The sequence below is a fragment of the Lacerta agilis genome, chromosome 17, assembly GCF_009819535.1.
Source record: "Lacerta agilis isolate rLacAgi1 chromosome 17, rLacAgi1.pri, whole genome shotgun sequence".
NCBI classification, from domain to species: domain Eukaryota; kingdom Metazoa; phylum Chordata; class Lepidosauria; order Squamata; family Lacertidae; genus Lacerta; species Lacerta agilis.
In genome coordinates this window covers 35,581,391-35,597,186 of record NC_046328.1, presented here as the reverse complement: position 1 = coordinate 35,597,186, position 15,796 = coordinate 35,581,391, and the positions used below count along the sequence as shown (strand labels likewise).

The window sequence follows — 15,796 nt, the reverse complement described above, 5'->3', positions numbered from 1 at the left end:
TAGAAACATTTTAACACGTATAAAAATACCATTTCATCATAAAGCTTTTGAATAAAAAAATGTCCACTATTTTGTGGAAAAAAATAGTGAACATAATGTGAAAAAGTGGACTGTCCACTCAAATAGTGGATGCCTGGCAACCCTACGAATCACGGCCACCCTTTAAAATTCAAAATTCTCTGAATTTTGCAACGCAGGCCTCTGACGAAGCAATGTGTTCAAAAATGCATATGCTGGGCGAAGCATAGAGATGCTTTTTTTTGCGAGTGATCATTTCCCTAATATTTACACGCACACACAATCTATCATGTTTCAGAAAAGTTTCAGAAAAGAAATGTTTCAGAAAAGTATTTTCTTAGGGGAAATTGCTTGGGAAAAGTGCACATTTTGGAATAAATTTGCCTTAAAATGCTGATCATTTTTCATGAGGACCAGTACCTTTTTTAAAAAAAAGGGTAAATAGATTCAGAAATGTTGAAAAAAGGAGAAACTGGGATGCCTGCATTGCCTGTGATGACTCTTTGGGTCTCCTCCAACAAGTCTATGAGCCTATAAGACAAGCAGATATTGACGTTTTCACCTCTCCTGAGCAGCAAATAGTCAAAAATGGCCTCTGGTTTTATTTTGCAAAAGTTAATTTAAACATTTTTTCCCATCTCATTATATTATCCCGAAAAGTTATTTTATACAAATCTTGCCCTGAGAGGTTGCTCACTTGCCTGCCCTCATTCATTTTTCCTATTTACAGAAAAACAAAGGGCCGCACCAAATGAAGCTCTACTCAGAGTAGACCCAGTGAAATTCATGGGCTCAGGTTTAGTCATCCATATGTCTTTTCTTCCAATGGGTCGGGCTAACTGTTTGGTCATGGCGGCGAATTTTCATTCCAAGGGGCGGAAAACAACCCTCCAACCATGTGCTGTCATTTTAAGCTCTGAGGCCACCGGAATGACAATCGCGCCAGGCAGGGAAAAAGCAAACAGCTTTATCCTTGCTTCCCCGCATGGAAGGAAAACCTTTGCAGCTGCCAGCGGAGAGCCGGCCGAGCGCTTGGATTCAGATGCAAGGGAGCGTGTGATGCGTCTCTCCTGCCTTGCGTGGGGGGCGGCCATTCAGAGGCAAAACCTCTTTCACAGAAAGAGAGAGGACCTCACTTGCCTTTTAGCCTTTTTTCTCTCTTTTGGCGAGGAAAAGACGTCCCTTATTACTGGTGGAACCGGCACTGGGTGCCAATGCTAGGAAGCAGATGAGGACAGGCAAAAAGCTCTTTGTGGGTGTCAGCGGGGTGGGCAGTGGCACAGATTTTGGGGGGGTGGTCACATGCAGGCTGCGTATTCATCAGGTTCAGTTTTTATGGTTAATTTGAATAAATCTTTTCTGGTCGCATGCTTTTTCATTTTTTACGTACGCCGGCTTAGAAACTCCAGAATTTAAAATGGTTTAGAAATATTGATGAATGGTCCTTCCAGCTGACTACAGAGTAAGCGTTACAAGAATATACTATCAGCAAGATACAGCACACCCTTGCTCGTTTATTTCATTTTTATCATCTCTCTATTCCCATGTTGTACACGTGATAGGAAAGCAAGGGATTTAAGATTAACACATTTTTGTTTGATCTACCACAGCATGACGTTTTCTTTTCCAAATACTTAGAAGCATTTGTTTAAAACGCAAAGATATTCCGCTCTGCCCATGTTCTGTGCACTGGTTGTAAGGTTTGTGCAGGGATAGGTGGTTCGAAAGAACATCTCTCACGAATGAAATCAAGAGATTTATCCAATGTGGGGCATGAAGTTAGAGGTCGATGCACCAAGGGGAACATGAGTCTAAGAATTGGCTGTGGAGTCACAAAAATCTGCTAATGCAATTCTTGTGTTGGATTCTTTTGATGGCTTGCAACGTTTAAATTCTGCCGTCCGCTAGTGCAACACCACTCGAATGAGACCTGGAAATGATTTACAGATGGTATTTAACTCCGAGTAGATTTGCTAAAGGGACGCGTGTGGCGCTGTGGGCTAAACCACAGAGACTAGGTCTTGCCCATCAGAAGGTCGGCGATTCGAATCCCTGCAATGGGGTGAGCTCCCGTTGCTCGGTCCGAGCTCCTGCCAACCTAGCAGTTTGAAAGCACGTCAAAGTAGGTACCGCTCCAGTGGGAAGGTAAACGGCATTTCTGTGCACTGCTCTGGTTTTGCCAGAAGCGGCTTTGTCATGCTGGCCACATGACCCGGAAGCTGTCTGCGGACAAACGTCGGCTCCCTCGGCCTATAGAATGAGATGAGCGCCGCAACCCCAGTCATCCACAACTGGACCTAACGGTGAGGGGTACCTTTGCCTTTACCTTTAGATTTGCTAAAATGTATAGGGCTGAATTAGTTAAATGCTGGAGATGCAATAAGGCTGAGTTCTATCATATGTGGTGGACTTGTAAAAGGGTATTGGGAAATGATCCATAATGAATCGAAAAAAATGTTTAAAAGTACTTTTTCCAAACAACAACAACAACAAAAACAAAAACCGGAGTCTTTTTTGTTGGGGATAATTCAGACTGAAATTCCCAGGTGTCAGAAAAGGTTATTTATGTATGCCACTACTGTGTCCCGTGTTTCATTAGCCCCAAAATGAAAAACGAGCGAGGTCCCAACCAAAGAAGAATGGCAACTTTAACTGATGGAATATGTGCAGCTTTCAGACTTAACTTATAGAATAAGAAAAGAAGAATCTATGTTTAAAGAAGACTGGAAAATGTTTATTAAATATATGGGTGAAAATTGTGTATATTTGAAAACGTTGGCAGCATTAAGATAAATTCAACAGTGTAAATAAGTTTCGATGGATGTAAAAATGGAATACTGAATGGTTTAGTTTATGCAGGGATCTATGGCATGCAAACTGAACCATGGAAAGGGAAAAAGGGAAGTCATTGAAGATTGTTCAAATGAAGATTCTAAAATGTAAAATAGAAAAACTTAATAAAAATTAAATAAATTTTTTTTTCCAGTAGCACCTTAGAGACCAACTAAGTTTGTTCTTGGTATGAGCTTTCGTGTGCATGCACACTTCTTCAGAGAGAGAGAGAGAAAGAAAGAGAGAGAGATGGCTCAAAGTTGTGCATTTACCAGCCCCTGATTTCTCCTAAAAACAGAATAAGAGCCTGCTGGATCAGGCCAAAGGCCCATCTAATCCACCATCCTGTTCTCACAGTGGCCAAACAGATGCCTCTTTTGTGCATAGCTGTCAACTTTCCCTTTTTTTGTGGGAAGTTCCCTTATTCCAGCGCCGTTTCCCATTGCAAAAAAAAGAAAGGAAGGTTGAGAGCCCTGCTTTCGCGAAACCCACAAGCAGGAGTTGAGCACAAGACCAATTCTCCTCTCCTGTGGTATCCAGAAACCACAGAAGCATTTCTGCCTCCGACTGTGGAGGCAGAACAGAGCCATTCCTAGCTAGTAACCATCAATAGGCTTGCCCCCCCCCCATGAATTTGCCTGATCCGTTTTTTTAAGCCATGCGTACTGGTGGCCATCGTTGCCTCCTGTGGCAGGGAGTTCCATAGTTTAACTATGCGCTGTGTGAAGAAGGATGCTCTTTTATCTGCCCTGAATCTTTCCTCCCCCCAAGCACGTTGCTGCCTCAGTGGTCACCGTTTATATTCTTCCTTCTCAGGGTCCCACGGACAGGAGCACTGGCCGGACACTTACCCAGACTGTGGCTGGAAAGCTCAGTCCCCTATCGATATCGAGACGGGCACAGTCCAATACGACCCTTCCTTGCCTCCGGTTGAGACGTCGGGGTATCGGAATCCAGGAGGCGATGACTTCACCCTGATAAATAACGGACACACAGGTGAGGCTGTTTATGGGACTTAACGGCAGTCCCCCTTTCCCCAACCCTGTCTGCCGTCTGGATTTTCTCTTTTCCTAGGGTTAGGGAATGCTCCCTGCCAGAGTGTGCTGCAGGATGGAAAGGCAGGACCCAGATTCAATAAATAAAAAAAGGAAAATATAAGAAGCTGGCACATGTCTTTCATGTATAATCACCTTGCTGAAGAGTGGTCGGCCCATGGCTACAGCCAGGCCTGCAAAATCTCTGTTGCCAGGAAGACTCCCCTCCACGTTGCCATGGCGACCTCTGTACCAGGGAAGGCGCTGGTCCGTTACCGTGGCGACGAAATATGGCCAGTTGTTCACCTGGCGACTCCAGGGCAAGATCCATTCTCTTTGCACATGCGAATAAGAATGTTTCTTCTTGCAATCAAGGGGTGCAGGGAGCAGTGCTTCTCCCCATCCAACTACAGACCCCCCAAGTGTCCCTATTTTCCAGGAACACCCCTGATTTAGAGAAGCCGTCCTGGTTTCTGATTTGATCCCGGAATGTCCCGCTTTTCCTTAGGATGTCCTTATTTTCCTTGGAGAAATGTTGGAGGGTATGGAGTTATCCAACCCCCAAGCCGTCTGAAAGCAATCCTGTATAGGGAAGTTAAAAAAAAAAAAAGTTTAATGTTTTCTTATGTTTTTATTTCGGGACACGGGTGGCGCTGTGGTCTAAACCACTGAGCCTGAGATCAGAAGGTCGGCGGTTCGAATCCCCGCCACGGGGTGAGCTCCCTTTGCTCGGTCCCAGCTCCTGCCAACCTAGCAGTTCGAAAACACGTCAAAGTCCAAGTAGATAAATAGGTACCGCTCTGGTGGGAAGGTAAACGGCATTTCTGTGCGCTGCTCTGGTTCGCCAGAAGCGGCTTTGTCATGCTGGTCACATGACCCAGAAGCTGTACGCCGGCTCCCTCGGCCAGTAAAGTGAGATGAGCGCCGCAACCCCAGAGTTGGACCTAATGGCCAGGGGTCTCTTTACCTTTACCTTTATGTTTTTATATATGTTGGAAGCTGCCCAGAATGGCTGGGGCAACCCAGTAAAGACGTGTGGGGTATAAATAATAGAATTATCATTATGGAATGGGACGTCCCTGTTTTCATCGGAGAAGTATTGGAGGGTTTGCAACCACCGGACTGAGGACCTTGTGGCTTCTCTCTCTCTTCCTCTCTCTCTTGCAGTGCAGATGTCTCTGCCCCCCAGCATGCGACTGCACGGTTTGCCCAAGATCTTTACGGCCGTTCAGCTGCACCTCCACTGGGGTAGGAAGGGGAGCCTCGAAGGGTCAGAGCACAAGGTGGACGGGAGGCCCTTCCCGGCAGAAGTAAGTAGTCCAGAGCAAAACATTCACACTTCTCCAAATTCTCCCCAGCCGAGTCACGTGTACGAAAATGCACATACTAAAGTACGCATGAAAATCGGTATATATGGGGAAATGACACGCAAAAAGGTTTAACACGAGGAGGCTTCGCAGAAGCAAGCGCGTTAGGCAAAATTGCATGGAGTTATTTCATCTTATCAGATACTAGCTGCCCGGCCACGCGTTGCTGTGATTTTTTTTGCTTTTTAAAATTCTGACCCTGAAAGTATTCTGGAAGCTCCTGTTTTCGTTCTTCCCTGTCCCTGTAGAGTAGGGGTCAGCAAGGGGCCGGTCCGGTGGTATTGATCACTTGGGACTGTGTGTGTTTATCATGCGAAGTTGTGGCAGCCATTTTAAGTGAGGGCACTGGCCACTTTATGGAGGCCTACTGCGGGCCTTGCTCTGGTTTTTTTTACTGTAAAAGTGCAACCCCCCACAAAGACCCCCCTCCTCACAATTAACTGACCCCATGCTCTACGCCATTAAAAAGAGCATTCTCCCCCATACCAGTCCCAAAATTACGCACCCCAGCGACAAAATCCCCTCAGAGCCAGCCTATCTCACTGCGACCTCTCAGGCAGCCTTCGGCTTATTTTGCTCCCGCATTTTTTTCCTCCCCCCTCTCTTCCGCAACTGCCCTGCCTCCTGCTCCGTCTTTTTCCCACATTTCCACTAAGCAGTTTGTGTCAGAAAGTCCTTGGGTGCTTACAGATGGCAGTTATAAAATGGTGGACGGGGTTTTCTTTTTGGCGCAGGTCTGATGACGTCAACAGGCAATCCGCCTTTCCATTGGATGCTGTTGGAGTCTTCAGTTCTGTTGCTGGTGACACGTAATGTGTGTGCCAATTTTTTTGGCCTTTATTCTATATTTTAGGCATGACAGGTGTGGGTTTTTTTTAATTTTTATTATGCTAGATCCTTCCTCGATGGTCATGTTACGCTTTGTCCTAATTTGATGCTGTTTGGTGCAGCGGTTACGGAGCAAGGTGGTGTCGCGCGCGCACGCACGCAATGGGAACATTTATATATATATAGATTTATTTATTCTTGCGGGCCACACTTCAAGGAGATCACACAACGTCTCCTCCCCATTTATTCCTCTCAACAACCATGTCAGGCTAAGAGGCAGCGACTGCTTCCACATACACACACACCCCACCTCCTTCCAGGTCACCCACTGAGTTTCCTGGCTGAGCAGGGATTGGAGCCCTGGTCTCTTCAGCGCGCTAACCACACGGACTCTCTCTAAAAATGTATGAATCAGGAGGGTTTTGTGTTAAAAATTTGCCGGTGAACTTTCACGAAGAACTTAAAAATAAATTCTCAAACTAATGCGGCGAGCTGAACTTATGACTGGAAAAATGAGAAGCTGGAGGACACTGGAATCGACAAGTTGACCTCCCCCTCTCCCACATTTAATTTATTTTTATTTTTATTTTTTACAAAACTGCACTTTCGTAGAAAATATAACCGGGTGGCATGCGACGAAAAAGCATGACACAGGAGATTTAGCGTCATTCCTCTCCTCTGGGCAGCTTCAGGCCTTGAAACAGGAGACACCTCTGCAAATTTGTGTAATTGCTCCAGAAAGATGGAGGACTTTGGCCGGATTTAAGATCCCTCCGGTTCACGGAGGGGCGGTGGGGGATTAATGAGGGCAACCCGGGACAGTGAGAATTAAGAGCGCGGGAAGAAAGAGGGGAGGGAAATGGCTGAAGTTCTTTTGTCAGAACAAGCGCTAAAGGAGACCTGGGCTGACCCAGCCATGGCAGCAGTAGACGGGTAACTGGCTTAAGGCTCACAGCAGACGCCACGAGGGCTGTGTAAATCAGGAACGCCTTGGGGGGAACAGGGCTGCTGTGGGACATTTTTGCACCTGGGGTGGGTCGACGGCTCATCCTTATAATTTTCTTCCCTGCTACGTATTCTGGAAGGTTGTTTCTTCGCTGTGTATTTGGACGCCCCTTAAGATGTCATCAGGACGCGGGTGGCGCCGTGGGTTAAACCACTGAGCCTTAGATCAGAAGGTCGGCGGTTCGAATCCCCACGATGGAGTGAGCTCCCGTTGCTCGGTCCCTGCTCCTGCCAACCTAGCAGTTCAAAAGCACAAAGTGCAAGTGGATAAATAGGTACCGCTCCGGCGGGAAGGTAAACGGCGTTTCCGTGCGCCGCTCTGGTTTGCCAGAAGCGGCTTTGTCATGCTGGCCACATGACTCGGAAGCTGTACGCCGGCTCCCTCAGCCTATAGAGCGAGATGAGTGCTGCAACCCCAGAGTCGTCCATGACTGGACCCAATGGTCAGGGGTCCCTTTACCTTTTTTACCTTTAAGATGTCATTGCCGAATTTCGTACGACGGTTCCTGAGACCGAGAAGCAGGTTTCCTTCCCCTGTTTTTGGATGCCATTTTGAAATCAAGATGGCTGACTGGACCGTCGAAGCGGCACTGATTTTAACCACTGATTTCAAAAGCCCCCGGATTTTAACCACCAGTTTAAAAACTGTGCTGATTTTCAGCGCTCATTTCAGATCCTCACTATTTTGACCACCGAAAGTGCGCCGATTTTAAGCACCAGTTTCAAAACTGCCCTGTTTCTAAACCCCGAGTTCAAAAAATTGGACCGATTTTGTTTGTTTGTTTCTTAGGATTCCCGAGCATCACTAGGTTTTGAAGCTGCTGGGTTTTTTTACATTTATCTATTACTTCTTACACAAAAGTGCCCGAAAGAATGAAAATAATAATCACAGGTGCTCTGCCCCCTTAGCTAAGCCACATGCACTGGATCTCCTGATTCTCTCTCTCTCTCTCTCTCTCTCTCTCTCTCTCTCTCTCTCTCTCTCTCTCTCTCAGCTTCACGTTGTCCATTACAACTCGGAAAAGTACAGCAACGTGAGCTTGGCAATGCACCACCCAGATGGGCTGGCGGTCTTGGGCGTTTTCCTGGAGGTAAGCGTTAAAATAGCAAAGCCACAATGAACCCGAAAAGCTGCCCAAATGAAGCTTGTGTATGCTCTCTGGGGCAGGGACCTCTCAGGGCACCACAGAAATAAGGAAATAACCATAGCTCACCCGTCTGGTCTCCTCTATTTTCCAATGTGTCTGGCAGCCCGGCGATGCGGAGAACTCTGCCTATGACCACATCCTGGACCTCCTGGACAAGATCCAGTATGCAGGTGAATCGTTCCTCTTGACCAATCAGGGCAGGCAGGTTGTGTGTGTGTGTGTGTTGTGTGAAATGGGATTTGGAACGTGAAAAGGAGCAGCGTTTGAAAAAGGAGGACCCATCTAGTCCAGCATCCCATTCGCCCAGTGGTCAGATACCCCAAAGCATCTAGGAATGAAGATAGACTGCTTCTGGAGCTGGAGGTTTCATTAGAAAAGCCCCTCTGGATCGGGCCAATGGCACATAGAGAACCGTAGAACTGTAAAGCTGGAAAAGGACCATGAGGGTCATCTAGTCCAACCCCCTGCAATGCAGGAATATTTTTCCCAACGTGGGGCTTGAACCCACAACTCCTTCCTTGGACATGTTTAAGCAGAGGATGGATGGCCATCTGTCATGGATGCTTTAGCTGATGTTCCTGCATTGAAGTGGGTTGGACTAGATGACCCTCGGGGGTCCCATCCAACTCTACAATACTATGATTCTAGGAGCCTCGTGCTCTGCTTTCTGATCTAGCCCAGCATCCTCTTCTCACAGTGCCCAAGTGCCCTATAGAACTTAGGAATCGAGATAGACTGCCTCTGGACCTGGAGGTTCCACAAGAGCATAAGAGCAGCCTGGCGTCTGGATGAGGCCCGAGGGGCCCCCCACCTAGTCCAGCCTCTTGTCCTCACGGTGGCCAACCAGATGCCCCAATGCGAAGCCTGAAAGCAGGACCAGAGCCAAAGGGCAGCCCTTCCTCCCCTTCCGTGGTTTCCAGAAACTGGGGTTCAGAAATATTCCTGCCTCCGACCCTGGAACCCGGAGCCCAGACATTGCAGCTAACAGCCACTGAAGCTGTCCTGTTGCGTATGGGAGCTTCATTCTCCTCTCTTTCCTCTGCTCACATCTCCCGGACAGAACAGAAAACCACCGTTGCCCCATTCAACGTCCGTGACCTCCTGCCGGTACATTTGGGCCACTTTTTCCGCTACAATGGCTCTCTGACCACCCCGCCTTGCTTCCAGAGCGTTCTGTGGACTGTCTTCCACCAGCCCGTCCAGCTCTCAGCCGCCCAGGTACCTTCTCCGTCACACACACATACCCTTAGGCTCACTCCCGAAAACCCAGAGCGATGTTCATTGCTGGGTAAGTGGGGAAGAGCTGCAAAGGGGCCCGGCGGTCCTCTAGTCTGACCCCTGAAATGCCGGAATCTTACCTTACCCTTGGTTTTGTACCCATTTCACTGCCACAGAGAATCCTAGGAGTTTTTAGCTTGTCTAAGGCAAGCCATTGCGGCGTAGTGGTGAGAGTGCCAGACTAGGACCCGGGAGACCAGGGTTCAAATCCCGCCCCCTCAGCCATGAAGCTCTCTGGGTGTGGCTTTGAGGCCAGTCATGGCCTCTCAGCCTGGCCTACCACACAGGGGTTGCGGGGACTAAATGAGGAGCGGGAAGAGCGTGTCAGTACAACCAATTAAAATTAAGTTAAATCAAAGGTTTAGGGAATCCTTGGTTTGGACAGCCAACATTTATCAAACCAGGAAGAACAGATAACATTTATAAGACCAGTTTCAAGCCTCCAGTATTGACCTAAACCTCCTTCACCAAGTCAAGGTGCATCTGATTTAAGGTTAGGTAACCTCTGGGACACGGGTGGCACTGTGGGTTAAACCACAGAGCCTAGGGCTTGCTGATCAGAAGGTCGGCGGTTCAAATCCCCGCGACGGGGACCCCTGACAATTAGGGCCAGTTGTGGCTACTCTGGGGTTGCGGCACTCATCTCACTTTATTGGCCGAGGGATCCGGCGTACAGCTTTCGGGTCATGTGGCTAGCATGACTAAGCCACTTCTGGCGAACCAGAAACACCGTTTACCTTCCCGTCGGAGTGGTACCTATTTATCTACTTGCACTTTGATGTGCTTTCGAACTGCTAGGTTGGCAGGAGCTGGGACCGAGGAACGGGAGCTCACCCCGTCGTGGGGATTCGAACCGCCGACCTTCTGATCGGCAAGCCCTAGGCTCTGTGGTTTAGACCACAGCGCCACCCGTGTCCTATGGAAACTATGGAAAGGCGGAATACAAATGAAATGATGAAGATGAAGATGATGCCTGGCCTGAAGGCAACTGGAGGAGGTTGGCAGATGTTTCCTCTGCAGTTGGGCATCGCAGGAGGCGAAACAAGCAGATTTTTGGGGGTGGGGCGCAGGTGGAGAGTTGCTCCTCCCGCAGTACAGAGACAGGATTGCCTCAGGTCTGCCTTTACTCACCTCTTCTCTTCCAGCTAGAGAAGCTGCAGAAGTCTGTCTATAGTACAGCAGAAGGGGAAGCCCACCCAGAGCTCCTCGTGGATAATTTCCGGGCTCCGCAATCCTTGAACACCCGAGTAGTGCTTGCTTCATTTCCCGTGGGTGAGTGCCGTCTTGTGCAGGAAAATTCTGCTTAAGCACGCATATCTGCCTGCCTGCCTGTCTATGTATATCTATATATCGATACCCTCCAAGTGTCCAGATTTTCCCAGGGACAGTCCCAGAATTACAGAAGCTGTCCCAGTTTCCGATTTGATGCGGGAATGTCCCGCTTTCCCTTTTTCCTATCCTTCCACTTCTAGGAGAACAATTAAAAGTGCTGTGTGTTTGTGTGTGTGTGCATAGGCACAAAAAACGGAGTCCTGTTTATCCCTGGAAATAAAATCCCTGCACCAAACGAAGGAAATGGTGACGCTGGCATAGGAAGCCCTATAATTTCAGAGGAAAATCTCACCAATCCACTTTAAATTATTTCACTGCTATGCTTCGGCAGCCAAGCATATTTTTTAAGGAAACACATGGAGTGTTTACTCTTTACTGTAAATGGAGGCTTACACTGTTTACTCAGAAGGAAGCCTTACTGTATTCAATGGAACTGACTCCCAGGTAACTGGGTAAAGACTGGGCAGCCTAACACTGCAATCCAGAGCATTTTTACTCAGAACTAAGTCCCACTGAATTCAATAGGATTTACTCTCTGGTATGTTCCCAGTCATCCTCACAATTTCCATCATCATCATTATTATTATTACCTGCCTTTCCCCCTAAACAGGGACTTCAGGCAGCTTATAGCTAAAATTTTATTTCGGTGGGGCAATTAAAAGGATGGCAAAAAGTACTATCTGAATTTATCTGGCGGGGGGGGGGGACAAGAATAAAATATAAGCTTTTTACAGATACAAAAGAGGTGGTTTCTCTCTGTCAGATTTGAGACTATATTATGAAGTGTCCTGTTTATGTTGGTTAAGGGATTGGATATTGTCGGAGAATACAGATTTATTAGATTTGGAAGGTTATGACAATAGATATGGATGGCACGCATATTTATGGTAGGGTAAAGTAAAAGTGCGTAAAGGATTCCTGAATCACATAATAAGAAAATCAATTTACGAGGTGTGGAATAGGTATAAAAAAATTATTGGAATGCAAAACTCCTTGGTGGCTCTCTCCAATAGAAACAATAGCAGTAAAGAAGTTAAATATGAAAGGAGAGTGGGGTATGTATTGAGAATCCTTGCACATTTTTGCCTTATGACAACCCTGCGGGGTAGGTTTGGCAGAGAGACTGCCATTGGCTCGAGGTGGCCAATGTCAATGTGTATATATCCCTTTGTGTGTGGGAGATCAAACGCGGGAGAAGCTTCCTGGTGGAGGAATAAGGGGATATATTGGAGGGGATGCACACACAAAGGGGCTGTTGCCTCTCCTCCAGTTGCTCACTAACCCTCCCCACAATCCCACCTTGGGGAGGTGTAAATGGAGGGAGGGGGTTGGTGAGCAACCCAAGGAGGGGTAGCAGCCCCTACAGTGTGTGTGTGTATGCATAGAGAATCCCAGCGACACACAAGCCACTCCTAAATCTATTTACTCAGATGTAAGCCTCACTGAGCCCCCTCCCAATTTATTTCATAGTTAAGTACGCAGAGAGTGTCTGCCTTCACTTTCCAAAGTACAACCACACAATGGAGCAGCAGGAAGAATTTTAAAAGCCCGCACAAAGCTATAAAGGAATTGGAATCATAGAATCGAAGAGCTGGAAGGGACCTCAAGGGTCATCTAGTCCAACCCCCCTGCAATGCAGGAATCTCAGCTCAAGCATCCCTGACAGGAGGCCATCAAACCTCTGCTTAAAAACCTCCAAGGAAGGAGAGTCCGCAGCCTCCCGGGGGAGACCGTTCCACTGCCGAACAGCTCTGGCTGTCAGAAAGTTCTTCCCGACATTTAGTCGGAATCTCCTTTCTTGTTACTTGAAGCCGTGGGTTCGAGTCCTACCCTCTGGAGCAAAGAGAAGCTCGCTCCGTCTTCCACATGGCAGCCAAAGGTTTCACTCTGATGGGAGGATGGAATGGGCAAAGGCGTTAAGGAAACAATAGATAAATAAAGTGACCAGTTGGCATAGCGGCCCTTCCTTGTGCATCATGGTTGCCAACTTTTCAACAGGGGCCGTGCGACTGCGCCTTTCCCAGCAGCTTCACCTGCAGCAGTTAGCAGGGGGATAGCATTTCTTTCTGTGCAAATCTGTTAATTTTCGATGTGCTGAGCTGGTAATTGAGGGCTCCAGAAGCTGTATGAGAGGCTGGCAATGATTTCCTCTTTCTGGGCAAAGTCACCAACTAGGAATGGTGGGGAAAACGGGTAGGGAGATGCCGCCCTCTAGTGGAGAAAAGTGGCCCAGCAGCCACAAAGGGAATATGAACAGCGAGGGTTGGGATGGGTACAGTTGATGGGTCCTGGGTTTGTTAAGAGCAATAAACTTTCCCTGATTAAGGGCCAAGGCGTGATTCGCCAAAAATCCTTTGCCTTCTAAACTGGCTCATGTTGCAGAATCATAGCTGGAAAGGGACCCAGGGTAATGTAGACCAACCCCCTGCAATGTCGTGGAATATTCGTGTCCTGGTCCATTTCGATTTCTGCTACCTTGCTTTACTTACATGAGGTTAAACCCCTGGTTCCCCAAACGGACGGTACCTCCCCCTAGCCGGGTGGGATTACTTAAGGGGGCACTAAGAGGCAAAGGGGGGGCAGGGGGCAAGGTGTTGGAGGTGCAAATGACTATTGGCTTTGAAAAGCCGGTGTTCCTGGACCAAGGTCATCCTTCTTCTTTTTGAATTAATCAAACTAAATAGAGTTTTGACTGGATTTTCAATAAATGTGCAATTAATCGTTCCTGTTCTGAATTTTACTGTCTTACTATCTCCCTTAGCGGGTCGTGCAAATTGCTATTCTGAATAATGCTTTTTATAGGGTAGAGCAGGGAGGACGGGGGATGATTTCATGGATCTAGTGTCGGGGGTGGGGGTGGAACAGTGGTGCCCCCAAAATTCCAGAAACCACTGGGTGGAACTTTCACTTTGCAATGGTCCCCGAGGACTAGAAACAAGCAAATTTCATAAAATCATAGAATCGTAGAGTTGGAAGGGACTGCGAGGGTCACTTTGTCCAACCCTGTGCGACGCAGGAATCTTTTGCCCAACGTGGGGCTGGAACTCACGACCTCGAGTCTCATGCTCTTACCAACTGAGCTATATAATGTAATGAATCAGAACACTGAAAATCCCCTTCATCTTACCTTTCAGGGCCACCAGGATATTCTGCAGGTACATGGACCTCTTGTTCGTTCAGCGGGATGGACAGAGCTGCTCTTATGGAGGGGTCACCTGGAGAAGTTACCGGCGGGGTGGTGAAATTTGCAAGAATGGCAGAGGGTGGTGGCTTGACATGATGGGATGGAGGGGGGATGGGTAAGGGGCTGTGGCCAGCTTGGGGCTGGGAGGGAGCCAGGCAGGACCTGGGGATGGTCACGAAACCTGCAGAGCCTGGCAGGGGTCATCGAGGTGGCAGGTGGAAGAGGCGGCCACAACTGGAAATATTTATTTAAACATCCCAGAGAACGAGCCCTGGCTCAGTGGAAGAGCATTTGCTGTTCATCCACAAGGCCCTGGGTTTAGTCCCCACCTCTGGCATCTCCAGGAAGGGTTAGGAGAGGCCCATGTATTAGAATTGTGTTCCCAGAATCTTGAGGACTAGAATCCTGCTTTTTTTTTTTAAAAAAAAAGAAAGGGCCAAAGCTCAGGGATAGAGCGCGCCTAATGTCCCATCAACATCTCCAGCTAGACCCCCTGCTGGTTAGTGCCAACAATAATGAGCAAGAGGGGTCTGTTTAACACAGCTTCCTTGTTCCTATTTAAACCAGCCCTTTCCAAAGAACCACGAGGACTGGAAATTTACTACAGTATTGACTTTTAAGCGAAAGTGCTAGAATGCCTGCTACTTGGCACCCAGGAGGTCCCAGATTCAGTCCCCGCCAGCACCTCCAGTTAGGACTGGGAGTGACTCCTGCCCAAAACTCCAGAGGGTTGCTGCCGGCCAGTACAGACACTACTGAGCTAAGTGGCTGGGCGGCAGGAAGGGCAGTTTTCTATATTCCAGGAGAGAGAGAGAACAGCACCCTCCATCCTCTCCTCCAGAGTTTCAAGCAAGTATGTAAAGAAATAGCCTCTTCAGCTGCTTCACTGCACTAGTCCTCAGTGAGGAAGCTATGCACATTCCCCCCCCCCCCGCCCCATGACCAACTTGGGACTCTATATTTTATTTATTTAACAAAATTTATACACCACTTATGAGGACAAAAGGCCTCTAAGAGGTTTGTAGGAGACAGTCTAAAATATTCAGCAGTAAAGAAACATGAATGGCTCTCCTCTCTCCCTCCCTCTTCCAGGTGAGATTGTGGCCATCATTTTCGGGGTGCTTTTGGGGTGCCTGGGCATTTTCCTCGCCGGCTGGATTGTGGCGAAGAGAATACGGTGAGATGCGGACACAGACTGAGGCCGTGCTGGTTCCTTCTTCCGGCAGGAGGTATCCCCCCCCCCCCGGTTAACTTAATGCCAAAAAACCAAGTGGTACCCCAGACAGGACTCCCCCCCCCCCAGGAGATGGGTGCTGATTTGGGATGAGGGCTGTGGTGCCTCTGAAGACCCTGTCAGGACTGGGGGACTCCCATTAGGCTCAGCAAGTGGCAATGGGAACTGTAGTTCAGCCAGCGCCTTAGAGCAGGCTCCCCACAGCTGCTGTAGGATCTCAAAATGTCATTTTTGCTGCCTCCCTGACTTTAGCCCTCCCTCCTTATGAACCAGGGAGAAGCGGATGCAGGAACAAAAGGGCGTCGTCTTCACCTCTTCTTCCCGGCGAGCGGTTTTGGACTGACGCCTTGACTTGCGACGCAGACAGGCTCCCTCTGAACCTCCTCCTCCTCCTTTGCCCTGGCACACACACACACAAATTACACATTTTGCAGGGCCAGGAAGGGCAGAGGATGAGGCCACAGAAATTTGGCCCTCCCAATGTTGAGGAACTACAACTCCCACCCCCTTCCCTTGGTGGGAGTTATACAGGTGAA

General features: G+C 48.2%; 1 protein-coding gene across 2 annotated transcripts in view; it reads left to right on the top strand.

The window, feature by feature from the left end:
- Positions 1-15,796, top strand: part of CA14 (carbonic anhydrase 14) — a 31,048-nt gene extending 15,252 nt beyond the window's left edge. For both annotated transcript variants that reach the window (XM_033135868.1, XM_033135869.1), the window contains 9 exons: positions 3,667-3,846; positions 5,052-5,194; positions 8,080-8,175; positions 8,336-8,402; positions 9,293-9,450; positions 10,656-10,782; positions 13,977-13,997; positions 15,119-15,255; positions 15,534-15,796. In XM_033135868.1, coding sequence (XP_032991759.1) covers positions 3,667-3,846; positions 5,052-5,194; positions 8,080-8,175; positions 8,336-8,402; positions 9,293-9,450; positions 10,656-10,782; positions 13,977-13,997; positions 15,119-15,207 — 881 coding nt within the window. In that variant the 3' untranslated portion in view covers positions 15,208-15,255; positions 15,534-15,796. The remainder of the gene's footprint in view (positions 1-3,666; positions 3,847-5,051; positions 5,195-8,079; positions 8,176-8,335; positions 8,403-9,292; positions 9,451-10,655; positions 10,783-13,976; positions 13,998-15,118; positions 15,256-15,533) is intronic.